The 16,109-nt window shown below is 43.4% G+C and overlaps 1 protein-coding gene across 1 annotated transcript in view; it reads right to left on the bottom strand.

Moving 5' to 3' along the window:
* Positions 1-16,109, bottom strand: part of Sycp2l (synaptonemal complex protein 2 like) — a 58,473-nt gene that overhangs the window by 20,871 nt on the left and 21,493 nt on the right. Inside the window, exons 13-21 of the mRNA XM_085698889.2 lie at positions 15,569-15,714; positions 13,916-13,994; positions 13,397-13,494; positions 11,655-11,709; positions 11,478-11,559; positions 7,558-7,606; positions 4,991-5,135; positions 4,362-4,411; positions 2,374-2,500 (exon numbers count right to left, since the gene is read on the bottom strand). Of these exons, the coding sequence (XP_085555015.2) occupies positions 2,374-2,500; positions 4,362-4,411; positions 4,991-5,135; positions 7,558-7,606; positions 11,478-11,559; positions 11,655-11,709; positions 13,397-13,494; positions 13,916-13,994; positions 15,569-15,714 (831 nt within the window). The remainder of the gene's footprint in view (positions 1-2,373; positions 2,501-4,361; positions 4,412-4,990; positions 5,136-7,557; positions 7,607-11,477; positions 11,560-11,654; positions 11,710-13,396; positions 13,495-13,915; positions 13,995-15,568; positions 15,715-16,109) is intronic.

Genomic DNA, 16,109 nt, shown 5'->3' with positions numbered 1-16,109 from the left:
TACAGAGGAGATACAACTCTCTACCTTGTTGTCACAGGGATGGAGATGAATTCCAAACATGTTTGTATTATGCTGATTAAACCTTGCTTATTACAGTCTGGGCCTCTCTGGTGGTCTCTCTCTGAGGGTCGTGATCTGGGCACAACAGGTAGTGGCAGCAGAATCTATGTTGGTGGAAAATAGGTAGCAGAAACACTGGCATTCTTCCTTCCTCGAGACTACATGCCCAGTAGTGAGACTACAGGCAGAGCTAGGCAAGGTTCCTCTGGAAGGTCCTCTATGCCTATCAGTCCAGGCATGGGATTTTAGCTGGAATCAAGGGACTCATTCAAGACTCCTCAAATCACTGTAGACATGGCAGCAGGACAATCTAGGTGTCCTCCCCATACCCTGCCAGTAGCAGGTCCCTGGGCTCAGCACAAGTTGAGGGAGAGGTGACAGGAACCATTTTACTGCCTGGCACAAGTCCATATACACCTGGCAACACCCTCTATCCTAGAGGGAGAACACCTGAAACTCCTAGACGAGGGGCAGTCTACCCCTTTTCCTCTGCCATAGTGCTCACCTCATATAGGGCAGGGTACCTACTACTCCCTGTCTCCTCTGTGGAGGACCTGGGTTCTGTTCTGAGCCTCTTCAATCAGACACCTTGAATCATAAGTCACCAGGGAAAGGCACGAATAATTTTTATATATTGGTTTTTGTTTAATTTTAATGAATGAGTTCATTGGCTCTAACATTTTGGAGATTTCTCTTTCTATCAAATGGTATCTTCAGTCATTCTGCTTACTTCTGTCCTATTGATGGTTCTAGTGAGGGCACCTAGGACTGCACTGAACGAAATGGTGGAGTGGACACCTTGACAACTTCTTCTCGGTCTTTGACAAAACATTTTCACCCCTTAACATGTGGCGTAAACTTTCAATGCACAGCCTTTGACATGCTGAGGTATATTCTATATATACTTAACTTTTGAGTCTTTTTTTAAATCATGAAAGGATGTAGACTCTCTCCAATATTCTTCTGAATCTATAGAAATTATGACTTTTAGTCCTCATTTTGTTACTGTGGTGAATGTCATTATCAATTTTCGTAAGTTGAACCATCCTTGCCCTGCAGGGATAAATCCCACTTGCTTGTGATGCACGTGCTTTTAGGGTGCTGCTGAGATCAGTTTAATGGCTGTCTTGGTGTTTCTATTGCTATAATACAACACCATGACCAAAAGCAACTGGGAGAGGAAAAGGGGTCAATTAGGATGTCACTGTCACATCACAGTGCATTATCAAAGGAAGTCAAGTCAGGAAGAGAATCAGGGCAGAACCTGGAGGCAGGAACCTGGAAGCAGGACAACGGAGGGACGCTGCTTGGTGTGTTCCTCGCAGCTTGTTCATTCTTCTTATTCACACTGTCCAGGACGACCTGCCCAGGGCTGATGCTGCTCACAATGACCTGGGGGCCCTCACATATTCGTCCATCAGGAAAAGGCCCAATCGACTTACCTACAGACAATCTGATTGAGGCATTTTCTCAGCTGAGGTTCCCTCTTCCCACATGGCCCCAGCCTTTGTCAAGCTGACAGGAAAACGAGCCAGCACACCAGTGAAGTACTGCATCTGTATTCTTTAAGGATATTCGTATGTAACCCCCCATGCCCCATTTCCTTATCTAACTTGGATAACTGAAGAGCTATTGGCCTCATGAGGTACATTTCAGACTGCTATCTCCTCTTTGGTTCTTGGAGTTTGAGAAATTCTGTTGCGAAGTCTTTAAGTGCTAGGTACAATTCAACCACAAGTCCATCGAGTCCCATTGCCTTTCCTCACTGGGAGGGTTGGTTGCCGCTGCTTCTCTGTGGTTGCCTTTGTTCTGTGGTTGTAGAGTCAAACAGTTGAAACAGAAACAAGGGTCAAGAAGCAAAATTATTCACACTCAGTCCTTTTAAATGTTTAGTGAGCATTTCTGCTGGTCGCCACTTAAGTGTCCCTGTCTTGAAGAGGAGTCCCAGATTCTCTTGTCCACGCCGAGCTCAAGTATCAAAACAAAGGTAAAGCCTTGTGTCCTCCACCCTCAGCTAATGGAAACAGTAAGCGCTGTCCCTTGTCCACAGACTGAGCAGGGGACAGAGTTTAATGGATGAAGGCACTTTCTTGTCTGACAAAACAGGACTTGACTTCAGTCCCCAGAGCCCACATGAAAGGAGAGAAGCAATCACTGCAGGGTGTCCTCTGACCGCCACATGGTTGCTGTCACACACATGCACCCCCGCCCCGCAAACACATATCCAATTTTACAAAGTCAAAAACTAGTTTGTTTTAGACCATTATCCCCAAATATAATTTTTATAATATAAAATAATCGAAAATTAAGTACCTATTTTCAGTGTAGATGCCTCAGGAGTTAAAAGCACAGAACTACCTCGTAGTTTTGTTTCAGAAAATGTTGGAAGAATGGTATCATTTTGCCTGGAGATGCCTTTCCATCTTGGTGTTAGCATAACCTAAAATAGAATAGACCTGTTAAATGCTAATATTCAAACACTAAAAGTAACAAAAAAAAAACCTCTCAAGATATTTTCAATATCCTTTAAGAAGACTGGGTGTTATTTGCTGCATTAAACATCAAACACTAAAACCCTAACATCCCCACACTGGAAGAACACTGAAGTAAATTCTTAACTGATAATTTCAGCCTGGTGGTCCCAAAACTGTGGTCCAGACCAGATGACCAGCAACGGAGGAACTACACAGAAATACACATCTTCAACTCTTACCTACAAATTACTCACTCAGAAACTTGGGGCAGGGTCCAGTTCCTACCAAGTCCTGGTCACTCTGCTGACCTTATGTGGGGGTTGACAAGCTGCAGCTCACTGCCAGTTCTTAGAAATAAATGCCCAGTTGACCCATTTGTTTTCAGTCCAAGGTAGTTTTCTGACTAGAGAGGCAGAGATGGCAGCTGCCATGGCGAATCTATGGTTCAAAGAATCCAATACTTCTCTTCCACTTAACAGAAAATATTTTCTAGCTCTTGCCTCAAATTACTTCCTTGTAATTCAACACAGAGAATGGAAAATCAGCCAGACACCCTCAGTGAAAAACCAATATAGAATTCTTGCTTGTTTTACAATTTTAATATATTAGGTTTGAGTCTGTGGTGCTTCTTCGGGCTTAATTAAAATCAAAGTTGTATTTATTTGAATATCTTCTTTTGGCCCATTTATCACTAATAACTCCTTATTCTGGGCTGAACTACTCAACAAGAAGTTGAAGATGGTTGCCAATATTCAATTTTTTCCCTTCCATGAATTCATTGAACTTTGGATCAAAAATATTCAAGAAAATATGATTATACCAAATATATATAGAGACCATTTTCTGGTTATTTCTCTTTTAATAATACAGCACAGCAGCTATGTGCATAGCATTCCATTGCATTGGGTATTTTAAGCCATCGAATGGTGATTTCAAGTCTACAGGAGGGACGCACAGGTCATATGTAAATGCCATACTGTTTTAGGGAGCATATGATCATCTGCAGATTTGGTATCCAAGCAGGGTACCAGAACCAATTGTCTCAGACACCAAGGGACAAGCACACTAGTTCTGACATAAAGCTTTAGCCTATTTCTTGCTGAAGAATAAAACAGCCAGAGCTGGGGCTAAAGTGTCAATGGCATCCATTCTATTTCTGCAAAAACAGGTAGAGTACCCTCAGAATCCCAGCAGCTTTTCCTTATTAAACTATGATGAACCAGTGACATACTCTGCAGTGTGTGTGTGTGTGTGTGTGTGTGTGTGTGTGTGTATGATTTGCCAAGAAACAAAAATCAGCTGCTAAAGAAGAAGAAGTCATTTATCCACTTCCTTTTCAGGGAACGGGTGTCCATATTCCTAAGTCCTTTGATATAAAACAAGAATAAAGGAAGAGAAATGGGAAATTTTTTATACCTTTATGGATAAAATTTTATATGAACCTAAAGGTGTTTCAACTTTGTAAACTTCAGGTACAAATGCTGAAATCATCAAAAAAAATCTTTGAATGTGATTTTAAAATTATTATTTTTATATTTGAAAACTAAAGAAGAATCAACATGCTCATTTTGAAATGGAAATTCAAGAGCACACATTGGTGGGAATTCAGGAAAGCAAAGGTGTTTAAATAAAGACCGGTTAGCAGCATTCAGGATGGCCAAAATAGGCCTTAAATCTACCTGAGACTCTTACCAAATATTTAGACATCCATGATCTTTACGTTAGCAGACGACACATCAGGAGACCGCTGGTTTGTTAGTCTCATAGTCCTGAATAAAGATGTGGGCGGACCCATAAGGACCCAGGGCAGCCAATGAGTGCTCTTACCTGATCTTTCTCACGAGCTCTGTCACTGCTGATGGGGGACAGCGGTAGGACTGAAAAATGAAAGTGAGCACACAATGGGCATGTTTCCTTATGAGACACACACACACACACACACACACAGAGAGAGAGAGAGAGAGAGAGAGAGAGAGAGAGAGAGAGAGAGAGAGAGAGACGCGCACGTGCATGGGTACACTACGAATTTCCGCTAATGGAGGCGATCTGGAGCCTTTTCTAGGCATCCAGCCTCATCTGCTCCACCCCTGCCCTGGCCATCACCCTCCTGCTTTGGTTTCACTGAGCCAATGACTCCACTTCTCGGCTCTTCAAGTCCTGTTCTTTCCCAAGAGTTAGCTCAAGACTCACCCACTTCTTACAGAAGGTGGTACCAGCTTATGCCAGATTCCTCTGGCCTGATTGCCCTCCACTTTACCTCATATTTCAACTGTAGGCTGATCCCACGTTCGGGTTCATGAACAAACATTCTCACTTCGTGTGATACAGGGAATGATGTCCCCAAGACCACATGTTTTCCTGGTACCTTCCACCCCCCTCCATCACATACTGAAGCATGAATACCCATTGACTTAACCGAGAAGTGGCCCAAAAAGAACATAAGCAACCCAGCTTACTCCTTAGAGACCTGACTCTTGGCTTCCTTCTCTGGGAATACGTTCTTAGGGACTTCCGTTTGTAATTCTGGGTCCAAGATTGTTCGCTGGCACTTGAACTTGAATCTTCATTACTCTCAGAAAAGTGATGTTTCCTATAATTAAGCTTTTCCAAAACAGACAAATGAGAACACCAGAAGTGGGCACTAGTACCACGTGGCAAACAATTAAACATGTCACCACCCACACCATCTATATACAATTAAACACGTCATTTCCCCCACCCCACCCCCACACTAAACACTATGGTTTGTCTCGGAAGAAACCCCTCATGGTATGAGCCTAGGTTTTCTCCCAAAATAATAAGGTGCTGAAGCCGGGGGAGAAGAGAATGAACTCGTTCCTTGAGTCAGTTCCCACAAGAGGGGCTGTAGCAAAGGACAACCAATTCTCTCTAGTCAAGTATTTGGAACTGGAAAGAGATTGGTGGCTGTCCCAAAGCAGCTGCAAGACCACATTGCACCAACAGCACTACTTTAAGCACAGACTGACATTTTAAAGAGTGAGAACTTTCCTCCCAGGAGCTGGGTTGTAGCTCCATGGCCAAGTGCTTTCCTAGCATGTATAACCCTGAGTTTTAACCACAATGAGTCAAAGGGAGGCAGGGGGATGTCTTTTCTAAATAAACATTTTTTGTTTTGTTTTGTTTTGTTTTTACAAGAACTGAAAGCAAACAAGAATACCACTGTGAAGCATATTGAAGTTAAGCCTGGACTGTCGATGGTTAGAAACGTAAGAGCAGCTACCAGAGTTGTAGGGGGTGAACAAGAAATTGAACAAGCTGCTAAATGCAGACCCATCTGAAACATGAATTAGCTCCACAGCTGTCACTAGCTTAGGACTGGACCAGTCTCAGCCCTGGCTGTAGTACCATGACCATAACATGGAAGGTGGGCAATGGTGAACTTGAATTCATGTTTTACAAAACAAATTCATCCTTCAAAATGTTCATCAGTTCAGCATTTTGCAAAGAAGGCCATTTCTCACTTCTTTTTAAATTGACAAATATTGCATATATTTATTGCATATAAATGTTCTCATAGACCTATATATTATGAACAGTTAAATCAATCTAATGAGTACGTGTGTTACTTCCTCTGCATATTTTAATAGAGAAAACACCATCCCACTACTTTCATAGTAATTTTCACGTGTAAAACACTATTGGCTACAATCATCACACAGCCCATGCATCTTTTGAATCAACTGCCTAACTGAAATTTTCTGTCCACCCCACCCCTCCAATCTCCCAACTCCTCCTAGTAGCCACCATTTTCCTCTCTGCTGCTGTGTATTCAGTTATTTTAGGTTCACATGTAGTAGAATTCTTTTTGTGCCTGGCTTATTTCAACTGTCCTATCTTTTACCCATGTTCTTAAGCATGGCCCGATTGTCCACTTTGGAAACGCTGACCAGTCTCAACTGTGCATATAGATTATAGCTCCTCTTACCGGTGATCTCATTACAGACACCCTGATTACAGAGAAGGTAGGTCCTAAGAGGAACAGGCAGGCAGCCTTACTTACATCTTACTCTTCACTGAAGGAAAAAAAACAATTGAAAGACAATCCCCCCCACACACACACTTCCAGCATTCATCAAGAACTCTTCAATCCAGTGGCTCACAAAGAACCAGCAACCCTTCACCCAAAGCATCTAATTTAAAAAATCACTGAGCAAGGTTGACCTAGTTTGGATTTTACAACAAAGGGTACTGGAAATTATTTGCCAAAACGTGGGAAATGTTTTAAAAAAATGGCTCTTACGTTTGGTTACACACAAGAAAGCATTGGGGGTTGGCAATTGCTACATTTTGAATCCCAAACATTCTCCCAAGGGTTCCTGTGCTGGAGGTTTGCTCCCCTCTCTGGGCACTGTCAAGAAGGGTGCAGCCTATGAGAAGCAGGGTCTGGCTAAGGAGTAAATCAGTGCTGCCCTTTTGATAGATCACTTTGGCTTTTCACGTAAGTCACCAGAGAAATGCCCATTTCTGCCCAATGTGCCTGTTTGGGCCACAGCCAGAGAAAGAACCTATCACCTCTCATCTACCAAGGTGCAAGGGGCCTCTTCTGTGAAGGTTCGTGGACACATACTACTGAGCAAAACGCGGACTGAAGGGATTCGGTCCTAAGTCTTCCATAATCTAGTTACCAACAAAAAGGACTGAACATGAAATTTGCCCCTCTTCTAATTTTGCTGATTGATCTCATTCCTCTATCTAACTAGATGAGGCTGTTGCAGATTGGCCTTTCCACAGCTAATAGCTCATAAAGCCTATAGCATATGATGAACAACAGAAAAATAAGTAATACCAATAGATTTGTAGTGTTATTTCCTATTGTTATTTGTCTGGGAGTCTACCCGCAATTAGAAATGACTGACTTTACGTTTGAAATTGCAGTCATCTCTTGTATAGTGAATATGAGGAAACTGTAGACAACACAGAGCTGCAGCTAGTTTGACGATGGCACACAAATGGCAGACATCCAAGACGTGCTCCCTTCAAACAATAGAAATTCCTACATTACCGGTATCCTCCTGTCTCGTTCTCTGTCCCTCTTGAAGGCAGAATCGTCCCTGAAATAAAGCATATCAAGTTAACAGGACAGACACCACCTCCTTCGCCCTCCTCCCTGCAAAGGTTCAGCTTCTTGATCATGGGTGCACCCTGTGGGACGTCCTCAGTTCTGCAGACAAATGTATTTCCATAGATTCTCTGGAAGAGGATACTGCTATTCCACAGAATAGGAACCTTTGTGGGGTCCTTCATCCCTCAGACATAGAGCAGAGGGGCGGGGCAGGATTTGCAAGTGGCCTGCCAGCACAGGTGCCACTCAAAAATGGGATCTCCCAAGGCTGGCTCCACGCCAGACCTGCTTTGGTGCTTTAAACCAAATCTAGCTTTGGAGTTTTGGTAATGCATGAGTTGGTCACTCATGTGTCTTCTGTGGAGAGATGTTGCCTGTTTCTCAATCACGTTTTTTTTTTAAATTTATTAAATTCCATAAGTTTCTTGTCTATGCGTAACAGTAAGTTAACCTCTCATCAGATATCCAGGCTATTAACATAAATTGTCGAGGGGTGACTGGGACTTGTGTGGGCTGCTGGTGGCAGTGTCTTTGGAAATAACACAACGCAGCAGAAATAAAGACAGAGCTACACCATGAGTTTCCAGTCTCACTTTTAGGTTTATAGCCAAAGGGATTGCGAAATCTGACATTGACATGCAAGTTGACTGTTCCAAATCAGAAAACTCCAAATGCCAACATCCAAAACATCCCGAGTTCAAATAAGGTGACACCTGCGGAAACCTCCATGGTTGCCCTTGTGCGATGGGTCAGCGACCTGCAGGTCACTCAAACACCGTACAAAACCAACATCGCCCCGTGGCATCCGGCATGGAAAGGACAAAGGAATTTTAGTCTCACTCCCAAGATATGTCACTGCATACACACAAACATTCCAAAGTCTAAGCCCCCCAAAACTTCTTGTCCCAGGTATATAGATGGGGGATACTTATCTTTAACCAAAATATGTTCATCTAGTCACCCATTGTTGAGCATCTGAATGGTTTCTATTTGATGGTTGTCCTAAACAAAACTGCCATGACACATTGTCTTTGTGGACGTATGCTGATAGACATCCTGGCAAATACACAAGACTGAACAAACGGCCCAGAGGGTAGGTATATGTTCAACACGTTAAAACTCCCAGCAGGCTCGAGAGTCCTGCCCTCTGCACACTGTCATGAATATAGACAGCAGGTCTAAGATTAGCCATCCTGACGATGGGCAAGGTATCTCGCCGTCCTCTGACGCACGTTCCCCTCGTAACCAGCGGCACTGAGTTGTTCTCGTGACCACCTGCCACCTCCGTGTTTTCCTTCGGGACATAACTTGTTTAAATCTTTTGCCAATGTGTTTTCATTGGTTTGGGTCTTTACCCCTGAAAATTTTAACTACAAGGCCAGATGCAAATGTTTACGCATATTTTCAACAAGGCTATGGCTGGTCTTTTCTAACAATGTCTTTCAATGATGGCGTGGGCTTGCTTCATCTTGTGAAGTCTAGTTTATCGGTTCATGTTGTTTTTTACTCTTTCCCTTTTTTTCTTTTTCTTTTTGGTCTTTGGGGGCCCACCACTCAGCTCCCAAATAAATTACACACATGGAGACTTTCTCTTACTTATAAATGCCTGACCTTAGCTTTACTTGTTGCTAGCCAGCTTTTCTTAACTTAAATTATCCTGACTACCTTTTGCCTCTGGGCTTTTTATTTTTCCTACCGCTATATATCTTTACTCTTACTCCGTGACGGACTGGGTAACTGGCCCTGGCATCCTCCTCCTCTTTCTACATTGTTCCTTCTCTTCTTCCAGATTTCTCCTATTTATCCTCTCTGCCTGCCAACCCCGCCTGTCCTTGTTCCTGCCTCACTATTGGCCATTCGGATCTTTATTAGGACCATCGGGTGTTTTAGACAGGCAAAGAATCACAGCTTCACAGAGTTCAACAAATGCCACATAAACAAAAATAACACATTTTTACATCATTAAACAAATGTTCCATTCCACAGCATAAACAAAAGTAACACACCTTAAAATAATATTCTACAACAAGTTCAGTTTTTACAGGCTATTTTTGGTTTGGTATCTTCAAGGCTGTCCCATGAAAAAGTCACATATTTGTTCCCAGTATGTTTTTGTTTGTTTTGTTTTTCTTGTTGTTGTTTGGGGTTTTTGTTTGTATGTTGGTTTGATTTTTGGTTTTTTTGAAACAGGGATTCTTTGTGTAGTTTTTGGTGCCTGTCCTGGAACTTGCTCCATAGGCCAGACTGGCCTCAGACTCACAGAAATCCACCTTGCTCTACATCTCGAGTGTTGGGACTAACAATGTACACCACTGCCCAGGCCAAGTATGTTTTATATATAAGGCTATGACTCACATTTTAATTTTTCCACAGTGAAAAGATTGGGAGGTCATTTATTTTCTTGCATAAATATATTGTTGTTTTCACCTCTTTTATAGACAACTCTGTCTTTCTCCACTGAACAACCTCTGCATTTTCATCATATGCCAACAATTCATGTACCCGCAAATCTTTCATTGGCCCCCTGCTATCTTATTTCCATATCTTTATGGCCACACCATCCTTTCACTATTGGTTAAGGAAGCTTCTAGTAGGTCTGAAGAGCAGACAGTGTGGAAGCCCTGTCACTTTTCTCCTTTGTGAAAACATGTTTCATTGCCCCAAGATTTTTAAGTTTCCACAAGGAATAGAGAAATGGCTCACTAATTTCTTTTTAAAGTGGATGCTATTAAAACTGGAGGTTATATTAAATACTTAGACCAATTTGAGCAGAATTGACATCTTGCTAATAAAGTGTCCTTCTGTTGAGCACAGTATCTCTTTACCCACTTCGATCTTTCACTGTGCTCTGGAATAGTCCTTTTATGGCTGTGACCTAATAGCACCCTGCAAATTAATACCTAAGTATATCATATGCTGTTACACATGGTTCTGCTTTGTGTTTCAATCAGAAGCCTGAGTTTTGTACACTGACCTTGTGTCTAATCTAAAATTCAGCAGAAAGCACATTGCTCAAGGCAACTCTGAAGGTACGCCTGCAGGGGCCTGAAGGACAAGAGAGTTTGCCAACACAATCCAGATTGTTCTACAAAAATCATCACGTGGAGTTTAGATGGCACTGGTTAGGGGAAAGGGAAAACTCTAAACTGCCGGCATGTAGTACTCACATGAGCAATCATCTGTGTGGTCTGTAGTTGTACAAGAGCCAAAATGGAGAATCAGCCTAAATGTTCACCAAGATATGAACAGATAAGGAAAATATGGCACATATATATGCTGGAATACGTATCAGTCACCAAGAATAAAATCCTGAAATTCTTAACCGTGGTAACACTGAAGGACATTCTGCTACGTGAAATAAACCAGCTGGACAAAGACAAGAACTGCATGACATCACTGTCATGTGGGATCTGCACAGTCCAACCTATAGAGGGGGACATAAAATGGTGGTCACCAGGATCTAGGTGAGAGGGTGTCATGGGGTGCAATTGGTCCATAATTACATCTAGACGTGAGGAATGGTCCTGGTGTTGGCATCACATAGGGATAGCTACAGTTAGTAATACTTCTTTCATTTCAAAATAACAAGAGGCTTCTGACTGCTCTCACTACAGAGATGATGAATGTTTAAGGTGAATATGCCAAGAACTATTCATTGATCATTACACAAATGGTACTTGTATGGAAGAAACTCATTCTTTCTCCCATAAACATGAGCTGACACATGTATGGATGCATCATAACGTCTCCATATGCATGTCATTTACTACAGATACAGACAGGCTCGGAAGCATCAATGCGGATGGTTGCTATGACAATACAAAAACAAAATAAATGTGTTAAAAATGATAGTCACTTACTTCGCATCATCTAATTGAAAAGCCGGAGTTTGAACTGGTGACTCTAGCACATGTGAAGGATACTCGTGTTTTGAAGTAATTTCTAAGGACCAAAGGTTAAAAATAAAATGTCTTTAAGCATCTTGGGCAAACCTTCAAATAGATCACTCAGTGACAGTGGAGAAGACTCCCTGGTACCTTGGTTGGGGTCCTGTGGTTTGAGTTTTTCAGGTGAATGGTCTTCTGTGTGTGTCTGCGGCAAGAAAAAAGAAGTTACTATGGTGTCAGGGAAGCTCAGTCTTCAGCCTTTGGGACCCACTCCACCTCTGAAGTACAGCTGAGCACAACTTGGCTGCCAGTGGCTCTGGTGTTCCTAAATGGTCACTTCCAAAGAACAAGCAAGGACTTGCCTCTATCAAAGATGACCACAGTATGTCACAGGTCTGGAGGAAGGACTACAGGGGTGTCTCCAGGAGCTTCACACTAGGGGCAAGGGTTCACCTTCCCAAGACACCTAAATGGCGACTTTAAGAGGTGACAATTTGCAAGGCGGTGGTGGCACATGCCTTTAATTCTAGCACTCGGGAGGCAGAGGCAGACTGAGTTCGAGGCCAGCTGGTCTACAGAGTGAGTTCCAGGACAGGCTCCAAAGCTACAGAGAAACCCTGACTTGAGAGACAAAATAAAAAACAAAACAAAATAAAAGTGACAATTTGAAAGACTAATAATCTCTCTAATCTCTGGCTGTTAAACATAAAAATCCTGGCATCATTCTCAGTCACACCTCCGTACTATGTGTTCACATGAGGAAACAAGGAATAAATGCTTAAATAAGCCACAAGGGTGCTCTGTAATACTGTTTAATTTTTAAATTCGCACACGAAACTGGACACATACGATGTACCATGTAAAAATTTCCTCCTTGTCTTCATTGTGAAAAGTTTGACAAGTCAAGTCAAATGCGTGTATGGCCGCAGACATTTATTATTTCCCTACAGAGAAAACACCCCAAATCCTTTCTGCCAGCATCATCATTACCCAATCGGCCTACTGGGAAACGACACACCAACCCTTCTTGCCCCAGCCAATCTATAACTTAATGCCCATCTTTAAATCCTAAGAAGGCCGGACCTAAGAGCTAGATGTCACCTTCTGCGCCGGCTACTTTTATGTCAACTTGGCATAAGCTAGGGTCAGCTGAGAGGGAGGGACCCTCAACTGAGGTAATGCCTCCATAAGATCAGGCTACAGGCAAACCTGTGGGGCATTTTCTTAATTAGTGATTGATCAGGGAGGACCCAGCCCATTGTAGGTGGTGCCGTCCCTGGGCTGGGGGTCCTGAGTTCTATAAGAAAGCAGGCTGAGCAAGCTATGAGGCGCAAGCCAGTAAGCAGCACCCCTCCATGGCCTCTGCATCAGCTCCTGCTTCCAGGTTCCTGCCCTGTTTGAGTTCCTGCCCTGACTTCCTTTGATGACAAACAGTGCTATGGAAGTGCAAGCCAAATAAAATGCCTTTTCCCAAGTTGCTTTGGTCATGGTGTTTCATCACAGCAATAGAAACCCTCACTAGGACACCTTGATTGATGGATACCACGCCCCAGGAAGACCAGCATGAATCGACATGTCCAAAAGCCCCCAGCGAGAGAGGGAAACCACATCTGACCCTCGGCACGAGGCTCCTTCCCTCCATTAATTTGCGGACATTTTCCTCCAGATCCCAAATGAGGGGACAAGGCAGAGAGGCCTTTCAGGAAACAGCCGTGGTCAGTGAACAGGGAGACTACATCAGCTCGAGGGATGAAAGCAATATGACAAGGGAGACAGACAGATGAAGGGCAGGCAGCTACTGAAGAGAAAATGGGCTCTCATACAAGAAAGGAAGGGCTTCTCTACCCTGGGGGCCACAAATTCCCAACCTTTTCCCAGTTCCCTTTACTCACAGCAAGCTCTGACTGAGCATTTAACCTGCGAGTTATTATGCAATGGTCATCTTCATCATCCACGAACCCTGGCAGGGTGGTGGAGTCTTCTGCGTGCTCTATATTCAATAAGAAAAAGAGCATTTAAACGATAACCTTCCATGGGCCAAGCTGCCACTCTGCCCTTGTCAGGCAAGCGTGGCTCTGGTATATTGCCACCTTGTGGTAAGAGCTGGTAGTGAAGTTGTGCCTCAAATCGCAAATCCAAAGCTAAAGCCCTTGAAATGGAAATTCAAGAGAAGAGGCTTTGGGCCAGTAGGCAGGGCCCTGCAGGGTCCCACCTCCCACCACCCCCAACATCCTTTCTTATTGGTCATTTCCAGCTGGGTCGCCAAGGAGGACTTTGGCAGATGGAGTAGGAGCTTCTAGGCTGTGCCCGGCTCTTCAGGTAACGCTGCCACGTGACCTCGGAGTGTGAGGACCTCTTCCAAGGCAGCCTCACGCTTCCTCAGGGAAAGAGTCAGAATTCTCTCAGCATACCTGCTTCCTGTTCGGGGCCACTAGGAATCTCACCATCTTCTTTTTCAAGGCCAGGGGAGACTTGTATCAAAACAGGAATCTGAAATGAAAGCCAAGGCCACATAACTTTTCAAAGCAGTAATCTTAGAAAAAAAAAAAAAAGGTTTTAAAGCTCAGCCCCCAGCCTGTTGATAAATTAAGGAGCCAAGTATCCACCATCTTCTTTTGTACATTGCTCTTTCTGGCTTACTGTCCACCACACCCACTCATCCCTCCCTCAACCACCGCCTTCTAGGACTAGCTCTGTCTCTCTGTTGCTCTGTTCTTAGTCACGCTCATGGTCGTAACACATCAGTCATCTGCCACGGCTTGAATGCACTCTTCAAATATTGGATGTCAGAAACCCTCTCCTTGGTGCAGTTCTGAGAGCGTGACCTTTAGGAGCCAGGGCTGGGCACATAGGCAGAGCTTCAAGACCGCTGCCACCTAGGCTGGAAGACCTCCCTCTGTTCTTCTGGCTCAAGTTGTCCTAAGTTCTGGGGTGACTTAATCCATGCTTCCCTCAGAAATATGGCTGTCTCTCAGTGAGAGTCTGCAGTGAGGACCCACATGGTCCTCCCAGCCTCCATTTCCTCACCGGGACTGCCTACTCCAGGAACTGCGACTCTGTCCCATGCAGACTCCAGTTCTCTACAGCAAAACCATCTTATTCACACTGGGAATGGGGAAATGTGTGTGGTTTTGATGGTCCTCTCAAGCAAAGGCAAACTTAGAACACCAGGCTAACTTGTGATGTAACAACACAGAGGAGGCTTTTTCCCAATTGGGTACTATCTCCCACCTCACTGCCATTCTGGAGAGCTTTGGAAACTATATCTGCAGAGTATTTTACCGCTATAATAAGATGCTCTAATAGGTAACTCGAAGCAAAAGGAAGCCCACATTTTGTTTTCCTGTCCTCTGGCCTTCCCATTCAGTCCCTTTCTGTCTATTACTGTGTGTCCTTTGGTCACAAGTTTCTTTGCCCTGCCCACTTCCGAGATGAAAAAAACACCCTTATGTGTGCGTAAGAAGTGGGGTCAATATGGAGACCACAGAATCCCAGCGCAGGTGCAGGCATTTCTATCAGAAAAGACCAGTACAGAGTGGGGGAACCCCCTGTTGAATTCCCCCAGGGCCAGGAGGAAGGGTCAAGCAGCCTGGCAGGTCTCCTCAGGACATGAGAACGCCTCAGACAAGCTGCACACTGTCCACGGGAGATGCAACCATGCATTTGAAGGCAGGAAGAACTCTTGTGTCCTACATATTTAAGGCAGTGTCACAAGAAGAAGAGTTGGGATTAGAACCCAGAACTCTCAAGTCTTCTTCTTGGCCAAAGAATACACCTAAGCCCAACATGGAGACTGAAGAGATGTGAAAACACATTTGCAAATAATCAAAGGGAACGAGGTTGGGTATGGTAGCACATAACCTTTATGGTAGCCTTTAACCCCAGGCACTTGGGAGGCAGAGAGGCAAGTAGATCTCCATGAGTTCAAGGCCAGCCTGATCTATGTGGTGAGTTCCAGGGTAGCTAGGGAAACATAGAAAAACTCTTTTTCAAAAAATCAAACACAGTGAATAAGAGAGAGAGAGAGAGAGAGAGAGAGAGAGAGAGAGAGAGAGAGCTGCCACCTGTTTGTCTCCTCCCAAAGCTCGAAGTGAAGCTTGTGATATGTCAAGTTGCCTGTCAAAGTGGATTTCAATTGTCTTTGCTTCTTTCTTGCTGATAATAATTGGCTCCTTCAGGAAAACGATGAGCATCTTCATCCTATCATTTTCTAACAACAACAACAAAAAGATGTGTTATTTCAGGTGCATCAGTATGATAAAAGCTATTGTCAACTGTCCAGAATTTTCTGCAGTGAGAAGATGAAGTCATATTAAGTAGAAATGACTTCAAAATGTTTATCTACATATACACAAAACATGTGACTTAGGGGCTGATTATTTGATCTTGTTTTATTAGTAAAGAAATAAATGTCATTTTGAGTAACACTATTCAATGTTTTTATGAGAGAATTTTTGTTATACAACAGGTATTTTAGTTTAAAAAATACTAATCAAAATTCTCTCCTCTCTCTCTCTCTCTCTGAAATCCCACATAATCTTAAAATTCAGTTTCCAATATGCCAATATCCATTTCAGTAGACACCTCTTAAAGAGAAGAAATGGA

The sequence above is a fragment of the Myodes glareolus genome, chromosome 14 (genome assembly GCF_982192425.1).
Source record: "Myodes glareolus chromosome 14, mMyoGla1.1, whole genome shotgun sequence".
NCBI lineage: Eukaryota > Metazoa > Chordata > Mammalia > Rodentia > Cricetidae > Myodes > Myodes glareolus.
Note: the sequence above shows the minus strand (reverse complement) of the source record. Positions and strands in the feature narration are given on the sequence as shown.